The sequence below is a fragment of the Poromitra crassiceps genome (assembly GCF_964638095.1).
Source record: "Poromitra crassiceps genome assembly, chromosome: 25".
Taxonomy (NCBI): domain Eukaryota; kingdom Metazoa; phylum Chordata; class Actinopteri; order Beryciformes; family Melamphaidae; genus Poromitra; species Poromitra crassiceps.
This window is the reverse complement of record NC_139649.1, coordinates 21,061,253-21,080,201: the sequence shown is the minus strand read 5'-3', so window position 1 is coordinate 21,080,201 and position 18,949 is coordinate 21,061,253. Positions and strand designations below refer to the sequence as shown.

The following is an 18,949-nucleotide window of genomic DNA, read 5'->3' as shown; positions in this document are numbered from 1 at the left end:
ATATTCCATATTTGTCATTAAACCTAGCTGTTCACATCTGCATTTTCTACAAATTGGGCTAAATTTGCAATGATTTATCAAAGCCACGTGAGATATCACAAGTACTTTTATTAAAACACAAAACTAAATAAAATGCAAAGAGAGGTTTCCTTCTCTAACTATTGGTGTGTTCACAAAATATTTACACAATGAGATTTTTTATAAATAATCATCAATAACGTGGATAATGATGACATCTGCAGCTGCTGGACGAGAGACAGAAGACCAGTCCACTTGAAGGAGATCCACAAGACCTTGCAGCACGCCACAATGCCACACTCACCCAAGATAAACGCTGCTGTAGGGGTAAAAAAAAAAATACAATGTATGCTTCAGGGAATGACGTGAAAAAGTGACATAATGGGGTGGTTATACATTGATTCACAATCACGTTAATATTGTTTCACTAGCTAATATCTGGCCATAATTCTGCAATTGCCCACTATATGCTTAGTACATTATAATAGCGATAATATCAATATCAGATCAATCTTTGGTTAAACTTTTATTGTAGTTTAGTGTTAATTTAGCCTACCTCAACGTAACGTGAATGTGGAACGACGACTCTTCACCTCCTCACGGGCCCGACCGGAGCAAGGAGAACAGAAGTGGATGTAGCCTGTTAGCTAGCTTGCTAGCAGTCTGACCTAGCTTCAGTTAGCTTGAAGAGAACTGGCGTGTGACAAACACGCCCACGGCGTGGGCGTGTTTGCACTGGCGTGGGCGTGTTTGTCACCGCGTAAGATCACCCCCATAGGTTATGCTAATCGGTGCTCATCTCACGCTCCACCCTCTCAACCCCCACCTTCGCACTAAAACCAAAATGGCAACGTCCAGTTCGTTTATGACTTGAACTCAATTCAGAAGAAGAAATTCAATGGGGTAACGACGTCCATATTTTTACAGTCTATGCTTTAGCTTGATGGTTAACGTGTTGGGCTTGTAAGTTGGAGACCCGGGTTCGCGCACAGGCCTCGCCTGTGCCGTTACAGTATCTATGTCAGACTGACCTCATGGTGGCGCTATAATAGCCCTCTTTACATAGGCTGATATTCAAATGTCCATGAAAACATCAAATCAAATTGTTTTCTGCAAACTCCACCAGATTCTTGCTCATTACCCCCCAGTCTACCTACACAATGATTTGCAAGTGGTTCTACTGCAGCATTTTGGAATAATTTGATGTCAAAGTCATATACAGTACATTACACATAATATGCCACAAAGGGTGATATTCAAATGTCCACGAAAACATCAAATCAATTTGGTTTCTGCACACTCCAGCAGATTCTTGCTGTACAGCATGTAACATGTAGTTATATATATATAACTTATATTGGATGCTATTTTATTGATTATCACTGTACGGAACAGTCCTATGTCTCCGAGAATGTTGATGTTTGCTGTTTATTTAGATATGGTGGTTTGTTTGATATTTTCATGCCTGATAATGTTTGATGTTTGCTGTTATTTAGGTGATCTGTTGGTATTTTCATGTCTGAGTATGAGCAACTGTAGCATGTCACAATTTCCCCTCGGGGATCATTAAAGTTTTTCTGATTCTGATAACTAACGCTACTTCACAGCCAATCACTAACCTTGCGTCACCTGGCTCTTAGCCAATCACAAAGAGAGAAGGCGGAAGGACGGCAGGAACCAAAGTTTTATCACATCATTAATCTCTGGTTTTATGTGACATTAATGTTTATAACATTCAAAATACTTATTAAAACCTAAAAAGCAACTACTACAAATATATGAGGGATCAGCGTGACGTCACTTGACACCCAGAAATGTGGAACCCCGCGGCAGTTAATAGTATGAGTTGTGTCAAACAAACGTTAATATCTCAAAAACTATACATCACATCGCTTATATTTTGACATTCTGAGTGAGAGCAGAAGTACCCCAAGAGTTTGATGTATAATATGCATGTCGTGTTAAAGTTGTGTGAACTGTCACAGTTTTTAAAATGTAAACAGAGTTAACTGGCTAGAGTCAGCCACTCAAGCCTCGCGCCACTTGGGCTCCATAGGGTTCCATTGCCATTGCCACCCAGTGACGCGGTTTGTTTACCAAAATGCTGCTCGGCTGATCCCTCATATTTAATCTGACAAATTATAATATAATTACATTCCCCAATATGTTGATGGAGGGAGCCTGTTCTGTAAAGGGGCCCCTTTCTACCCAGGGCCGCCAGTGCAACCGCACTGCCTGCACTGTCTATACCTACGGCCCTGTTGTCTGGGTAGATGTGACCCCCAGGCTGGCTCATGGAGACCGACTTTGATGCTTAAAGTCCAGATCGAGGTGACTTCCATGCTTGGGGCTCTCTTCTGGCTCATGGAGGCCGACTTTGGTGCTTGAAATCCGGTAGGTGACCTCGAGGCCTGGGGTCTCTCCTGGCTTTATGGAGGGGGATGCAAGTCTCGGCGGTTTGTACCTGCTGAGATTTGCATCCCTGTTTTTAAGTTAAAACAGCCCCAAAATATGATGGGGATGCAATTCTTGGCAGGGATGCATAACTTGGTATAACACCTGTTATGGCAGGTCGAACAGGAATAGGATGAGGACACAACACGTGGCGGGTTCCAGGTAGTTCAGCTGGGGAGAGACCAGACGAGAGCGAGCACTCAGACTTGGAGAAACACTCAATTTTACTCATTATATCTATTTCCCCTTCAAAAATCGGGATAAGTCAATTGCCTCGCCTGTGCGTTTCTATGTCATGTAGTGTTTAGTCCACGCTCATCTCTGGAGTAAGGTGAAGGAATAGTTTAGTAGGCTTAATGTGGCCTGTGAGCATATTGTGTTCACTGTCATGACTGTTTCTATTTTGTGTAAATGTTTGTATTTTTGGGTGTTTTTTTGATTTGTGACTATGATGGAAGACTTTAGGGCAGGATTTTGAAGTACCATTATGATTGTTATGGTTTTTTTAGCACCACTCTTGAGAAGTCTGGGCGGGTGTGATTGGGGGGCCAAGAGGGAGACCATGCATCTAACATATCAGGCAATGATCAGATCTGAGATTGACTATGGATGTTTTGTGCATTGCTCTGCGGCCAAATCATTGCTAGGGAAGTTAGATGTTCTGCAGACCAAGGCTTTGAGACTCTGTGGTGGTGAGGCTTTTAAGACCTCCCTACTTCCTGCACTGCTGGTTGAAATGGGAGAAATGCCCTTATGCTTGAGGCGTATTAAATGAGGACTTCAGTACTTGTCAAAACTAAATGGCTCTAATCAAACTTCCCAGCTAGGTGTCTTTTGCAAGGGGCAGATTCTGTGGGCAAGATCAAAAGCAAACGTTTTTTTGACCGTGTAAATCAGTAGGGCAGAAAACTGAGATTGGATCAGGAAAGCATTTCAAAGCAAACATGCTGGGTATCAGTACCCTTTTGGGTAATGCAAGACTGGGACATTGATCTTATTTATCTATCTATTTATTTATCTATCTATTTATTTATTTAATTATTTTTTATTTATTTTTTATTTATTTTTTTATGAGAAAAGTGAGATATCCTCAAAAATACAGCCCTTACATGAATGGGATCTTATGTAGATTTTTTTTTTTTTTTTTACAGATGGGTCTATGGACCCAGAGAGTGGGAAAGCAGGATTTCTAAAATCGTTAAGCAAATACTGATTTTAATTCATTTATTTAAGATTTTAAATATTTGAACTCAGGTATGCAAATGTATTGGACATCACATGGTACAGTATAAGAGGAAAATAAGATGTTAGTAGATTATTTCAGTGTTATATGGGCATGTATATTCTGTTGCACGGTCACTTTGTTGGTTTACTGGTTAGTCAAACTAATTGTTTTGTTGTCATTCAGTCTCTTTTAATAAGCAACTCTGGGAGAAAACTTAAGAAGAATCAGAAAAAGAAAGAAAAAACTTAACTGAAAACAAGCAAGTTTTCCAGTGGTATGACCCCCCTTCTGGGACAACCAAGCCTTATGAACTTTGTGAAGTGAAAATGTTGAATGTTTGTATGTTCTAAAGCAAAACAACATGGATTGTTTTATATGTTAATACTGCCACAATAAAGCCCCTTAATTAATATATATTGAAACATGATGACTCCACATTATAGTCCTTCAAGGCTCTTAAAACACAACTGGCTGGGTGTCCTTGGCATGAAAATGGGAATGTGAAGAACTTTTCTTCTCCTGAGTCTATAATATATCATGATGTCCATTTTTACATCGGCTTATATGATTCAGACTAGTTCCATAAAGGCTATGTGGTGTCAGTGGTGCTGGACAACTCATGCTCTCTCGCCTTCAAATGATCTGTAATCTGCAACTTGAACACCAAGCGGCAGCATAAGCTCACAAAATATTTCTCTCTTTTTCTGTCTCTGTGTGTGTGTGTGTGTGTGTCTCTCTCTCGCTCTCTCTCTCTCTCTGCTCTGTGCGTGTGTGTGTGTGTGTGTGTGTGTGTCTCTCTCTCGCTCTCTCTCTCTCTCTGCTCTGTGCGTGTGTGCGTGTGTGTGTGTGTGTCTCTCTCTCTCTCTCTCTCTCTGCTCTGTGCGTGTGTGTGTGTGTGTGTGTGTGTGTGTGTGTCCTATGTCCTGACAGGAGCCAGCAGTATAAATACTTAATGGTCTGAAAGGAGGGGACCATTGCAGTTTAGACCTTATATTTACAGTCTATGGTTTTAACCAACATTATAACATACACCACTACACCTCACCTGGAACTGGAAGTCGTAGGCTACTCGTCACGGTTGCACTGGTGGTGGTGGAAAACGCACTAGGTTTTGTGACCAAAAATCTCCTCATTTTGTTTTGGCTACTTGTGTTGAGATGTGTCAGTCTGTCACTCTCTCTCTGATACCACTCAATGCACAAGTGTGTTTACTCACTACGTCAGCAGGGTCACATAGAGTGCACTGACTCATGCAGCCAATCAGATTGGGCTATGTTTTGATCAACTCGTTTTGTAACCCGGGGCCGCCAGCGGGCCTCGGGTGGGTGGAGTTTGCTATCAAATCAATGTAAAGAGACTCGACCCCGCCCAGCCACAGCCTAGAGCCCAGAGCAGAGCACCCACGGGGAAATGAGGGGAGAGAGAGAGAGAGAGAGAGAGAGATGCCTGTGACAGTCACTGAAGTTTCGCCAAATGAGGGTGGGGCTGCTGGGGGGGGCTGCGTCAGGAAGGTGCAGGGGCTGAGGCCGCCACCAGGGGGGGCTGCAGCCCCGGCAGCTCCCCACTTCCAGCGCGGTTGCAGGCTATATAAGGTTCACAGAAGAACAAGGATCAGACGAGACACAAGAACGTGGTTCTCTCAAGTTCCGTTTTCTCAGTTCGACTTCCATGTCAAATGCAGAGAATATGTAGTGTGTCCTGATATCACTGCCCGACCCGATTGCCTTGGCACAGAGGAGCAGTGTTTGGCACTCATCAGGTTGGCCCAGAGGTAGATGGCTGAATAATAACCAAAAGGTGACCGGTTCCATCCCAGGGACTGTTGGCAGACTTTATTAGAAGGTGGCTGGTACATCTACGATCCCCATTTTTACAATTGTTTATAGTTTCCCACTGTTCTCCAAGGAGGAGAGACAATCATCCATCGGAACAGGACATGTCAAGGGTTAAAAGGGTGCAAGTGACTTTTTTGGACAAAAATGAGTATTAGCTGTGATTGGAAAGCTCTTGCTGAGCTATATCTGATGGTCAAAAGAGTCAAGTTGTTTATTACATTTCAGAGCCTGTACTTTTTTTTTTTTTACTTTTACTTGAGTAAACAAGTTGAATCAGTACTTTTATTTTTTTACCCAACTGTACTTCTACTCTTCCCAAAAAAACCTGTCTTGACTGGAAAATAACACCTTTCCTCTAGTGTTCAACAAAAAGGAAGAATAACTGGAGCTTCACGCTGGACTCAGAAACTTGGTGAACAGGAAAAGGTGTATACATGCCATTGTAATGATTATACTTGTAATCATAATTTAATCATAATTGTGGTCTCACATTCTGTTTGGCTCCACGGAACTAAATAAAATGTGAGTTTACGTGATCTGGATGGTTTACCAGGATATAATTGGGGAAGAGCTCCTCTGGATTGTTGTAAACAGGGTTTGATACTGTATTTTATGACATGTAGAAAAAAAAACTCCAGTAGATGAAGGGGATACTGGATGCACACACAACGTCTTTGGTTTGAGAACTGTCCAAAACACTACAAATACCTCCAGACTAAGGATGGATAAAATAGGCATTTCCATCTACATAAACACGCACAGACAAATGACTGTCAGACATTCATTTGGCCGGGAAGCTAGAGAGACTTGTGCCTTTCCTAGTCATTCTCATTCTCCGGTCAGACGGGACTGACTGTCTGTGCCACTGCTCGTGCTTCTGTTCACTGTGTAGTGTTAGCGCTATAGTGTTAGCGCTGTAGTGTTAGCGCTATAGTGTTAGCGCTATAGGGATAGCGCTGTGTAGTGTTAGCGCTATAGGGTTAGCGCTGTAGTGTTAGCGCTGTGTAGTGTTAGCGCTGTAGATGAGACAGAGTTCCAGCTTTGTCTCCGAGATGAACCACGTATCACTCAGCATCCGAAACCTCTGCTTGTGATCTGGGTTGGAGATCTGAGCAAGGATGAAAGCTAATAAATGTCCAGTTTATGTACTCTGTCGTCCCTCTCTGCTCCTCTTCCACATCTGTTTCCTATTCCTCGTCTTCCTCCTATCCCTTCATAATAAGTACTCTATACAAGGAACGCCTCTCCCTGCATACTTTCCGCTACTCTCAGAATCCTGTATCTACCAGTGAAGGCTCTCTAAGGTTTGAGAGTTACGATTTACAAAGGATAGAAAAGGTCTTCGTGTTCAAATCAACGAGCCTTGTGTGTGAAACGTAGAGAAGCGGACGTCAGATCTCTCCTTTTCAGCTCTGCGGCTGCTGCCAGGTGGAAAGACACCGGCTACAGTGGAGCCAGGAGTGTCAGTTCAAATCCCCCTGGTGTTTCTGCTAGTTAGTCCGCAGAGTCCTTATTGTCAGAGTGAGGAGCATATTTCAGTCGAAACGTCACTGCAAAACACAGCAGAGAGATCAAGTTGTGGTTATGAAGCTATAGCAATGTTGTCTTTTTTGACAATTGTCATATTAAAGGAACACTCCGCCCATTTTCAACCAGCTTTGTATCATTAGAACATCAGTAGTATATCAGAAAACTGTAAACAGTTTTGAAGTCTGTCATTTAATTTGACAGTTATTGAGTGTTAAAGTGTGGACCAGTGACATCACTGTCTCAAATTAATAACTCATTAACTCAAATCAACTCTCAATAACTGTCAAACTATTCATCATTCATCTAGTTTGACAGTTATTGAGAGTTGATTTGAGTTCATGAGTTATTAATTTGAGTTAGTGTGGACCAGTGACACTTTAACACTCAATAACTGTCAAATTAAATGACAGACTTCAAAACCGTTTACAGTTTTCTGATATACTACTGATGTTCTAATGATACAAAGCTGGTTGAAAATGGGCAGAGTGTTCCTTTAAGGCATTTTTTGTGCATGCTACTCTTTAGAAAGCAGCAGTTATGATTCATATATTGACTGAGAATGGGCATCAACTTTGTGTAGACTATTGCAATATTTCTGCTGCCCACCTTGTAAAAAAAAAGACAGTAAGAATAAGAATTGATGTAATAAATGGGTCTTACTGTGTCTTGAAATGAGAGTCAAATGGATTCATTCACTCACCTTGCTGTATTGAATGCATGGGTGGCTGTTTGCAGTCGTCTGCTCTGTGTCCATTGGCACCAAAGTTATAACAGGACAGGTTCCCCGCTGCCCGTTTTTGCCCTCCATTTCCCACCATGCCATCGGGCTGGTAGAAGCCGAAGTGCTGCTGGTCGTGTGACACGGGGCTATGGCGGTACAGGGGCGGTGGCGCCACCATGGGGTAGGAGAACGGCGCTGCGCCCGTGCCTGTGGCGGCGCTGGAGCTGGCGATCAGCGGGCTGAAGTGGAGATGGGGGCCCAGCGTGAAGAGCGACGGGCCGGCCGGAAAGGGCTGCAGGTAGCCGGCCGCCGCGTACCCAGGCAGTGCCCCGTAGGCCCCGCAGTTCCCCCGGCAGCCACACGAGCTGCACACGCACACAGAGGAGACAGGGCCGTCCAGCGAGGAGGAGGAGGAGGAGGAAGAGGAGCAGGGGGAGCAGCTGGAGGCGGGATGGGGCGGGCAGTAGGAGTTGCCGGGGATTCCTGCCACAGGGACGCTGCTCACGGACGCCATGCCCACAAAGCCTCCACCGCTAGAGGAGCTCCCGGGCTGGGAGGTGGACTTTGCGGAGGAGGAGGAGGAGTAGGAAGGGAAGGTGGAGGAGGACATGGAGGCAGACGGGTAGGAGTAGTATCCGGAGGGCGAGGGCGACGACGAGGAGGAGAGGTGGAAGTGGAGCGGAGGGTGGGAGACGTGGTGGAGGCTGTTGGAGGTGGAGGTGAGGGCGGAGCTGGTCTCCACCATCAGGCCGCGGGGTGAGGAGGAGGGCGAACCGTCCACGCTCAGCCCTGGGAACAGGCTCTCCAGCCGCACGGCCATCCCCACACCGCCCAACCCTGGCTTGGCCATATCCTCGGGGCAGAGGGGGGTAGGCCGGGTGGTGCGAGGCGAGGTCAGGGTGCGCGCGGGGTTGGAGCCTGGGGAGAGCAGGGTCTGTGCGTAGCCGCCGGCCGAGGGGCGATGCTGGGCCGACGATGGAGGGAGGCCGAAGGGGAGGTGGGAGGAGGAGCAGGGGGGTGGGGGGAGAGGGGGAGGAGGCGCGTCGCTCTGGACAGGGAGCACCTGAGCCGTGGGCCGACCGGAGCCGGCTGCCGGGCAGCTGGAGCTGAGAAGTACCACGCACGGCCTGTCCTTCTCCAAACTGCCCCTGTTGGGTCTGCACCCGACATCCCTCAAGCCGTTTTCCCACATGCGTACCGGAAAATTACCTGTAAGTCAATATCGGACATTTCCCTTCACACCTCTCCTCTGGCATGTGGGAATCTATCAGCGAAATTGCCTGTATGGGGGGGGGGGGGGGGGGGGCGGCACTGCAGAGCGGGTGGGGAGTGACGTGTCGGCAAAACTCCGAATGGTGAAATAAGTTTGCTTGTTTAACATTAAGCAACGTGTGTACACCTCGCCCATGAGAGTGTCGCGCAGAATATGAAGATAGACTAAACCGGGGACAGATCATGACTGATGATTATGTACCTCTGCGCTGCTGCGTGAGACTAGAGCCGTCTGGAAGCGAGAGAGACCAGGAGGGAATTTATTTTGGGAAGATGCTCTGAACAATTTTGACGACGTGGAATGGAAGCGTCATTTTCGCATGTCCCGGTATTACGTGCTGAGTCTGGTCCGACCCGCACGCAAGATCACCCGGTGGCGAAAACCACTGGAAGCGCGTTTGCGACTGGCAATAGTCCTTTGTGGTACGCAACACCAGGGGAATATCGAACAATCAGCTGTGTATTTGGTGTTGGACTGTCTACTGTGTGCATTGCAACCTGGTCCACGAAGTCACAGCCCACTGATAGCGGAAAATGCCTTCGGAAATCAGCAAGCTGACATACTGCTCTTATTAGGCTATCACAAGATCATTTCGCCAGTTTGCTTTAATGTGCGCGAATGATTAGATTATGCCCGCTGGAACATTAATAAGCAACGTGTGTAGGCTACTCCTCGCCCATGATTGAAGGACCGCTGTCGCGGAAAATGACTGGACCCGTTTCCACTTGCGTCTCCTTAAAAGCATACCGCTCTTCTGACTGGCTAGAGACTGGTGAAATGTCGGGGACGACGGGGTCGCGCTTATACCGGCACGGCGCCTTTCTCACATGCAGGCATTAGACCACATACCGGTCATTTTGCGGTACAAAGCGCATGTGGGAAAAGGGCTTCAGAGAGAGAGAGAGAGAGAGAGAGAGAGAGAGAGAGAGAGAGAGAGAGAGGTATGTTGAGTATCAGTGCGAGACGCGAGTATGTGTGTGCATGTGCAAGTGTGTTGGGAAGGAAGACGGCAGAAAATACATACAGAAAATTGTTTCAGTCTCAGTAAAATAACTAACTTAACTTTTGTAGTGCAGAACCTTTGTCATCACCCCCCACCTGCACTTCTGCCAGCAAAGGAACATGCGCTGCATTCATGTGGTGTCAGGAAAATGAGTCCCCGATCGCTTCCTTTGCTCTTTGTTGTCACGCAAAAACTGGAAACAGCCATTGTGTTGCTTGGGGACACCTCGGCATTCCGAAATGTCGGCACTCCGAAATACCGGCATTCCGACAAAATTCTAACCCTAACCTCGCCATTGCGAAAGAACCCTCCCCCAGACCCTAACCCTAAACCTAACCTCTCCCACCCCCCACGCCTAAGCCTAACCTAACCTCTCGGCGAAACATTTTTTGGAGATAAAAAAGGGCCGCCTCTCCGAAAGCATAGAAGTCAATGATCGGAATGCCGACACTTCGGAATGGCGAGGTGTCCCCGTGTTGCTTGAATGCTCTGAGCAATATAATACATCACATCCTCTCTGTAGCATCCATGTTGTTACAATTTGAAATCTTATGAACACACCGAGGAAGAACAACTTCCCAACACGCGAAATGGGACAATCCGAGCAACACGTGAATACAGCATTTGTCATAGGCTACGCCGTAGCCTACTCCATACTGGCTGTAACCCAGTGGGTAAATAGTATTGAGCGTCACACAGCAAAATTACTTGTTTCAGAATTTGACCATTGGTTCTAATAACATTTGAAAGGTCTAGAAGAGCTTTCACCTAGTGGAGCTATACAAAGAGGGACATTCTGAGTGGGCAAAGGTGAGCCAACTGATCCAAGACTGGACCCCCGACCAAATGTAACCTGACTGGCCTAAACTCGTGAGCTCATTATCCCATGCGTACCTCTGTTAACACCTCTGTTGTCTTTGTGATTGTCTTGTTTTTTGGTTGTTGTCATTGTTGTTGTCAAATGTGTGTGTATAACTCTTTGAAAATAAAAATGACAAAAAAAAAAAGCTCAAGAAGAGCTGCACGACTGAATTATTTATCCTTTATTCAAGTTAGCAGAAGGCTAACCGGAAATTTGCATGCTCCAGGCCAGCGCAGGAATGTCGACACAGACAGCAGAATGAAAACTCCTGTCTACAGTGGAATACAGAGAGTTATGCGGTTCTGATTCTGTTTAATCAGAATTGTGGGAACTCGCTTGGCAATGGCTTCAATGTAACGGACGTTTATTTATATGTAAAAGTTGTATGCTCTAGCTCAGGGTTGCCAACTCACACATTTCTGATGGATGACACCGGGCCCTGTGGCTTCGCACGCTCAACCTGAGTTTTTCTGGCTCAAGTCGATTTCTTCAAACAACAGCAATGATAAATCGTGCTGCTGTACAACTTCAAGCTAACTATCTAAAACGCCTAAATGACCTTTTTGAGTGCTGGCCTTTTTTTCTCTCAAGTCGATATTTTGTCATCAGTCTTCTTCTTCTAATGGCTTTCCGGCAGACTGGATGCACATTGCTGCCTCTCACAAATTCCAGACTCGGGGGGCCGCGCCCTCCTCAATGTCCCTCCGGGCGCCTCGCTCTCCTATTCGACCTGAGTCTCTGTGTTCCCGAACCTCTCGGCCCTCGTGTCACGTGTCACGAGTCACGTGCACGACCACCTCCCTCGCTGCTCCCTCGTGTCACGTGTCACGTGCACGACCACCTCCCTCGCTGCTCCCTCGTGTCACGTGTCACGTGCACGACCACCTCCCTCGCTGCTCCCTCGTGTCACGAGTCACGTGCACGACCACCTCCCTCGCTGCTCCCTCGTGTCACGAGTCACGTGCACAACCACCTCCCTCGCTGCTCCCTCGTGTCACGAGTCACGTGCACGACCACCTCCCTCCCTGCTCCCTCGTGTCACGAGTCACGTGCACGACCACAGATCCATAGTCCCCCCTTTAGTGATGGACAATAACAGACAGAATCTAATCTTTTCAATTCTGATTTGGGTTACTTTAATATGTGGTTCTAAATCAGATACAGGTCAGATTTTCTTTAAATGCAACCTCAGTCTGAACAGTCATGTGACCTGTATCAGAATTCATGCGACTTTTACATCACACTAGATGGACATTCGTCACAATTCTGCACTGGCCGGAGTCACTCGGTGAATGCAAATATGGAGGTAGTCAGTGGAGAGGCAGTATTTGGGGTGCCACTTGAGGGGTCATATAGTAACTAGGGCTGTGAATCTTCACTGGCCTCACGATTCGATTCGATTACGATTCAGAGGGCTACGATTCAATTCGATTACGATTATCGATGCATCTCGATGCATCTCGATGTCTATGATCTCGATGCATCTTAAATTGATGCATCACTTTTTTCCACAATACATGATTTATTTTTTCTCACTGTGTGGCTACTTTTAAAATAAAAGTGCATTTGGAATTGTATTGTATTATGATCCATAATTAAAATAAACAACTGCATATACTTCCATTATATTTGATTATTAAAAAAATAAAAAATAAAAATATATATTTTTTAAATAATCGATTTTTGACATTTGTGAATCGATGCAGAATCGTGCACGTCCGCATCGCGATGCATCTTATAATCGATTATTTTTTCACACCCCTAATAGTAACCGGTCTGTGTTTGAAAGTATAAAGAAAGAAATGGCTGAATGTGGCTGCAATGTCAGAGAGCCTTATAATGCCAGGTTTAAAGAAGCTAAACCAATGATGCAATCGTGGTCGCATCACCTGCATGTTTTACAGTGAACTTGACCAGGTTTTGGATGATAAATCTACTGTTGCGTCTTTGTTATTGTTCTTTTGCGGGACTTGCGGATCAGTTCAGGACAGTGAGCAGTTCACACTGGAATCTGATATTGGCCACATTTAAACGGTAGTGTGAACAGCCAAACAAAAAAAATCTGATCTGACCAATAAATCAGAATTGAGCACTAAGATTTGCAGTGTGAACGTAGCCTTAGAGACTTTAGTATTATGTGCACATGTGCATTGACAGTGAGTGCCAAGAGCTTCACATTCCACTCAATGCTGAACTTTGCATGACCCGAGAGAAACCGTGCAGGATCTCCAAGAGTGTCTCTTTCTCACCCCCCTTCCTCCAGGAGATGCCCTGCTGTGCCTCTCTCCCTCCTGGCTCTCGTGCTCCTCTTCCTCCCTCCTGGTCCACAAGGCTGTGACCTTTGACCTCGGGGGCCGCACCTTCCTCACTAGCTTCAACCCGCCTCGCGTGGTCACCTACTTCCTTTCATGTGACCCGTACTCTGCGGAGGAAGTGACCCGTGACGCGGACTGCCCGATGGGAACTTCTGGATCCCTCGGGAGGTTTTGGGGCGACGTTCTGACCGCACGCTTCCTGCTGCAGAAAGCTAAGATTCATACCCCGCCAACCCTGGCCCTGCTGGTGCCCTCGGGACACCCGGTGCTGGAGGAAGGCACCATGGGCGGGCTGGAGCTGGTGCACCTGGGAGCGACCGTGAAGGACGGCCTGAACTCCATCAGAAACAAGGTGGACTCCTTCCTGGATTCCGAGGCTCTGAGGCACTCAGACAAGGTGTGTCCGACCACCTTCAAACTAGATTATTTTAATTGTAACATTAAAAGAATACTTCAAAAATGTTTTAAAATGTACTTAAGTAAAAGCAACATTACTGACTTTAAAATAAGGACAAATACACAAAAAAGCTGTTTAATTACAGTACCCTTGGTTGTTTTCAACATCATCCGTTTCCCTCCAGCAATCAAATGTTGTAAAGCTACAGGTTTATCAAATCAGTGTAATGATGACATTGAAATGGTTTGTTCTGACGCTTTGCCTCGTTCTGACGCTTTGCCTCGCCCTGATGCAGGTGGTTCTGAAGTGCAGCGGCGGCAGGTTTGTGGGCCAAGCAGCAGCAGCAGCTGTTTATTTGCCCCAGAGCAGCAGAGAGGAAGTGTGGAGCAGAGTGGCTCAGCTGCTGCCAGGCCTGCTGCCTGGGGAGGCTGTCCTGCTGGAGGCTCACTGCCCTGCACTGAAGCCTGGAGCCCGGCTACAGAGCTGTGCTTTGGAAGAGCACACTGGTGAGGCTACAGAGCTGTGCTTTGGAAGAGCACACTGGTGAGGCTACAGAGCTGTGCTTTGGAAGAGCACACTGGTGAGGCTACAGAGCTGTGCTTTGGAAGAGCACACTGGTGAGGCTACAGAGCTGTGCTTTGGAAGAGCACACTGGTGAGGCTACAGAGCTGTGCTTTGGAAGAGCACACTGGTGAGGCTACAGAGCTGTGCTTTGGAAGAGCACACTGGTGAGGCTACAGAGCTGTGCTTTGGAAGAGCACACTGGTGAGGCTACAGAGCTGTGCTTTGGAAGAGCACACTGGTGAGGCTACAGAGCTGTGCTTTGGAAGAGCACACTGGTGAGGCTACAGAGCTGTGCTTTGGAAGAGCACACTGGTGAGGCTACAGAGCTGTGCTTTGGAAGAGCACACTGGTGAGGCTACAGAGCTGTGCTTTGGAAGAGCACACTGGTGAGGGCTTCAGTGAGAGGAATGGCTGCAGCTAGTGGCCTTCTGTATTGTTTGTCCGTAGTGTAAGTTGAGAGAACAGTTCCTTAAAGACAATGGCCACTTGTGTTCTGGGAAGTAATGGTATTATTGTGTTGTCTCATTATGGAATGCAAGTGAAGTGTAATCAACTCAAAGATGTGCTATGCACGGCCTAGAAGTCAAGAGAAAGTCTTTGTTCATAACGAGCAGAACTACAAATTATTTTCCTCTCTCTATTGCAGACCTGTGTTTCAGAGTGTTTCTCTCTCTATTGCAGACGTGTGTTTCAGAGTGTGTGCCATCGTTACTCGATCCCCTCAGAACGTCCCGCTCCTCTACAAGGTACATATCAAAGGCACGATGCATCAAACTCAGATTCACTGATTCAAGACTAACAATCTGTGTATGCACTCAATTGGAAACAGTCTTTTCTTCCTACTTTCTTTCTTTCTTTCTTTTTATTCATTTCTTTATTGTTGATTGCAAGTTTATCAACATATTACAGGGACTCCGGGAGAGTTATTCCAATATTCCTACTCATTTGTTTATTCCAGTACTCCCACTATCCCTTCACCACCACCCTCTCCAGAACTGGAAAATTGCTCACAGCTGTATTTGCTTGCACAACTTAACAAACTCTCCTTGTTGAAGGAGTAACTGCAGTCTTTTCATGTCACGTGACTGTTGAGAGCTCTATAGAGACCTAATATGGTGTGCTGAAAACATTAAGGTTCCAAACAAAATGTTTCCCAAATTCCTTCTCTTTGCCAAATTGCTATATCACTTTCAGCTCAGCTGACTCATAAGTCTGTGTATTTTTGTATGAACAATGTTAGATAATGTGCAATCTGCAAATTCATTCTCCTCTCTCCCTCTCAGGTGGTGTGTAGGGTGGGTGCATCTGACAGCCCTCTCTCTCACCATCAGTCCCTGAGCCAGTCCCTGGAGACCACCCTGTCAGAGTGCGGTTTCACCGACCCTGCCATGGCCATCTCAATCCGTCGCCTGGCAACCATCACTGCCCTGGACTGCCTCCGCGTTATCATGCAACAAGAGTCCAGCATGAGCTCTGTGCTCCGTGGTGGACTCAGAGCTCAAACGGACATGATAGGTGTGTGTGATTGATGTTTCATGTAACACATGGATGAAAAGCTAAAACAAAGAAGCATGGAATGATTTCTAAGTACGCTAAAACCCCGAAGGATCATTTGCTGTTCAATGTTGACAAAGAGTTGTTTCTCACATTAAGTCCTAGCCCTGTTACATCTCAGCTGCCATACACTCAGTCTCCCTCTGTCTCTTAGGAGTGGACCTGCTGTTCACATCGGACGGCTCCATCATCAAGCCAGTGGTGCTGGGCTTCCATCCATCCCTCTGTCTCCATTCCTCTTTCCCAGAGCAAAGGATGGAAAAGGAGGCGTGTCGGGGTACCCTCCTCCTCACACCTCTTACGCGCTCGCAGTGCTTCCTGATGCAGGGGAGGACGGTGCTTGTGGTGGGAGCGGGAGCTCACAGTAAGAAGTTTGTCTGGGAAGCGGCCAAACACTACGAGCTCAAGGTGATTGCCTCAGAGATTGACTAAATGTGTGCAACATTAAAGGGCAATTTCGCCGATTGTCAACCTGCTTTACATCATTACAAAATCAGTAGTGTATATTATGCAAATTAGCAATGCTCAACTTCTCTCCATCTTGCCTGGACAGAGAGCTCCCCGTTCATTCGCAGAACTTCCTGGTCCAAATGTAATGATGTCATTTGGAGCGGTTTTGCCATGGTGTCACTATTACTGTCACGGTCACGATCACCATGGTGTCACTATTACTGTCACAGTCACTATCAAGATCACTATCATTATTGCTCTGGCTACCTTCATTTGCAGAACTTCCTCGACCAAATGACATCACAATGACCTCATTTGGACCAGGAAGTTCTACAAATGAGAGCGGGGGCAAGATGGAGGGAAGTTAAACATTGTTCATTTGCATACTACTGATTTTGTCATGATTCAAAGCTGGTTGAGAATTGGCAAAGTGGCCCTAAAGTGTAACTTGTGGTAGACAGGCTGTTGCAGGTGCATTTCAGTGAGGTCAATGTATTACAATTAAGCAGGATAACTGACATGTTTGCTGCCATTTTAAATCAGATCCTCCTGGTGGACGGTGACCCAAACCACTTTGCCTCAAAAATGGTGGACCACTTCTTGCCCCTGCCTGACCTCCCAGACCACCTCCGTGATGACCAGCACTGCGTCCGCATCTGTGATTGGCTGACATCCTCTGGCCTTCGTCCTGACGGCTGCGTGTGCTTCTGGGATAACTGTGTGGTCGTGACGTCGCTCGTCTGTGATAGTCTGGGGCTGAGAGGGCCACACCCCACGGCTATCCGCATCGCTAAGGAGAAGAGCCGCACCCACCTGCATCTCCTGAGTCTGCTGCAGTCCACAGGCATCCAGCCCGTCTCTGCTGAGGAGCCCGCCGGTCAGGTGGATAGCCAGGTCGACGTGAACAACGGACCAAGAGGAGGGACCGTCAGCGGGGAAGGAGACAGCTTGAAAGCCGTGGCTGATTTTGATGCAGGAAATCTCTTCAGTGGCATTGCAGACAAGCCTGTGAACACCTGCTCCTCACCAGCCACTTCCCCCCGCTTGTGGCCTTCCAATTCCTCACTTCATTCAGGTTCATTCCTTCAATGTGTTCCTCTTCTCTCCCCCTCTCCCAGTTCCTATGCAGTTCCCTGCCTCCACGTGGAGAGCGCTCTGGACCTGCAGAAAGCAGTCCAAGCGGTCCGCTTCCCTGCTGTGATGAAACTTGAGTATGGAGCCGGAGCCGTGGGTGTTCGGAAAGTTGGCTCCCTGACAGAGAGCCTGGCACATTTTGAACGCATTGGACGCGACTTCCCAGGTATCGGCCTGGGCTGGGGCAATGCCATGACCCTGATGGAGTACGTGGGCGGCACCGAGCATGACGTGGACCTTGTGCTGTTTGACGGCCAGCTGGAGGGGGCCTTCGTGTCCGACAACGGCCCCACCCGCGCCCCCACCTTCACCGAGACGGCAGCTCGGATGCCGTCGGGCGTGGCTCCAGACAAGCGCGCCCAGCTGATCCGGGCGGCGCACCACGCCTGCCTGGGCTGCGGCCTGCAGGACGGAGTCTTCAACGTGGAGCTGAAGATGACCACGCTGGGCCCGCGCCTCATCGAGATCAACGCACGCATGGGCGGCTTCTACCTGCGCGACTGGATCCTGCAGCTGTACGGCGTGGACGTTCTCATGGCAGCCTTCATGGTGGCGTGTGGCGTGCGGCCCCGCCTGCCCTCGGCCACAGACCTGCCCTCTAGAGGCCACTTTGCAGGGGTCATGTGTGTGGTGTCGCAGCACCTTCAGGCCTTGAGGAGCACGGCCAGCCCCGAGCGTCTGCGCAGCCTGCACCAGGAGGGAGCGCTGTGGCTCAATGAGCTGGCTGCTGACGATAAACTGATCTCCGGGGAGTACGAGGTGCCATTCTGTAACGTGGGAGTGTGGGACGACCACAGCGGGAAGAACGCCTGCCAGCGACTTCTGGCCCTCTGCCAGGGCTTGGGGCTGCACTGCCCACCACGCTATGACCTGACATACTTCCTGTCTCATTTCATTAATTAGAACGCAGAATAGGGATGATGTTGTTAACGATGTTACAGAGCTATATTATGTTCATTTCAAATTGACCTAACTCAAATAAAATGTAAAATGTCAATTTTACCACAAGAACAAAAAAAAAATACAAAGACAAAAAAAATTGAGAATTTGATTTCTGTCAGCATTTTGGGACCATATAAAAGGATCAATGTATTATGAATTGTTACATTACCTGTGAGTCCAATCAATTCTGTTAGCACTGCGTCAGCCTCTTCTCTACATGCATTTCCCTGCAAAGTACAGTATCGTTTGAATAACTGTAACTAGACCACTTTCGCTGGTGCTAGCCCAACTCTTAGAAAGTCAAAGAGTGGAGACTGTAACTGAGATCTGATGTAACTGAGATCTGATGTCTGATGTCTGCATGCCTGTGACCTTTTGGAAAGACTTGGCAGTGTGATGGAACCTCACTGCATGAAGGGCAGCCAAAGGTTACTTGAAATGAAAGGTTGACGAGTTTCCTTCAATAAATCATGAAATTATAGTTTGCCAGATGGAGGTTGAATTACCAAACATGCCATCCGAAGTGACTGCAGCTTTGCTAAAGTACAGACCCTCCTGAATAAGACCTCACCTTGGCACAAGTGTCTGGACATTTTGATAGAGTATCATGTTGTATTAGACACGATGCCTCCAAGTCAATAATAATAATAATAATAATAATAAATTCAAGAA

General features: G+C 47.1%; 1 protein-coding gene and 1 pseudogene across 2 annotated transcripts; one reads left to right on the top strand and one right to left on the bottom strand.

The window, feature by feature from the left end:
* Positions 1-7,026: 7,026 nt before the first annotated feature.
* Positions 7,027-8,975, bottom strand: LOC310798157 (uncharacterized protein; the record flags this gene model as incomplete). Its single annotated transcript, XM_083660632.1, has 2 exons — positions 7,027-7,082; positions 7,763-8,975. The coding sequence occupies 2 exons, from the start codon at positions 8,973-8,975 to the stop codon at positions 7,027-7,029; spliced, it is 1,269 nt and encodes a 422-aa protein (XP_083516758.1).
* Positions 8,976-13,064: 4,089 nt separating this feature from the next.
* LOC310798156 (carnosine synthase 1-like) lies at positions 13,065-18,238 on the top strand (annotated as a pseudogene). The gene is made up of 7 exons: positions 13,065-13,077; positions 13,185-13,633; positions 13,929-14,139; positions 14,857-14,943; positions 15,481-15,712; positions 15,906-16,159; positions 16,745-18,238. The product of its transcript is annotated as a carnosine synthase 1-like (transcript).
* Positions 18,239-18,949: the final 711 nt, after the last annotated feature.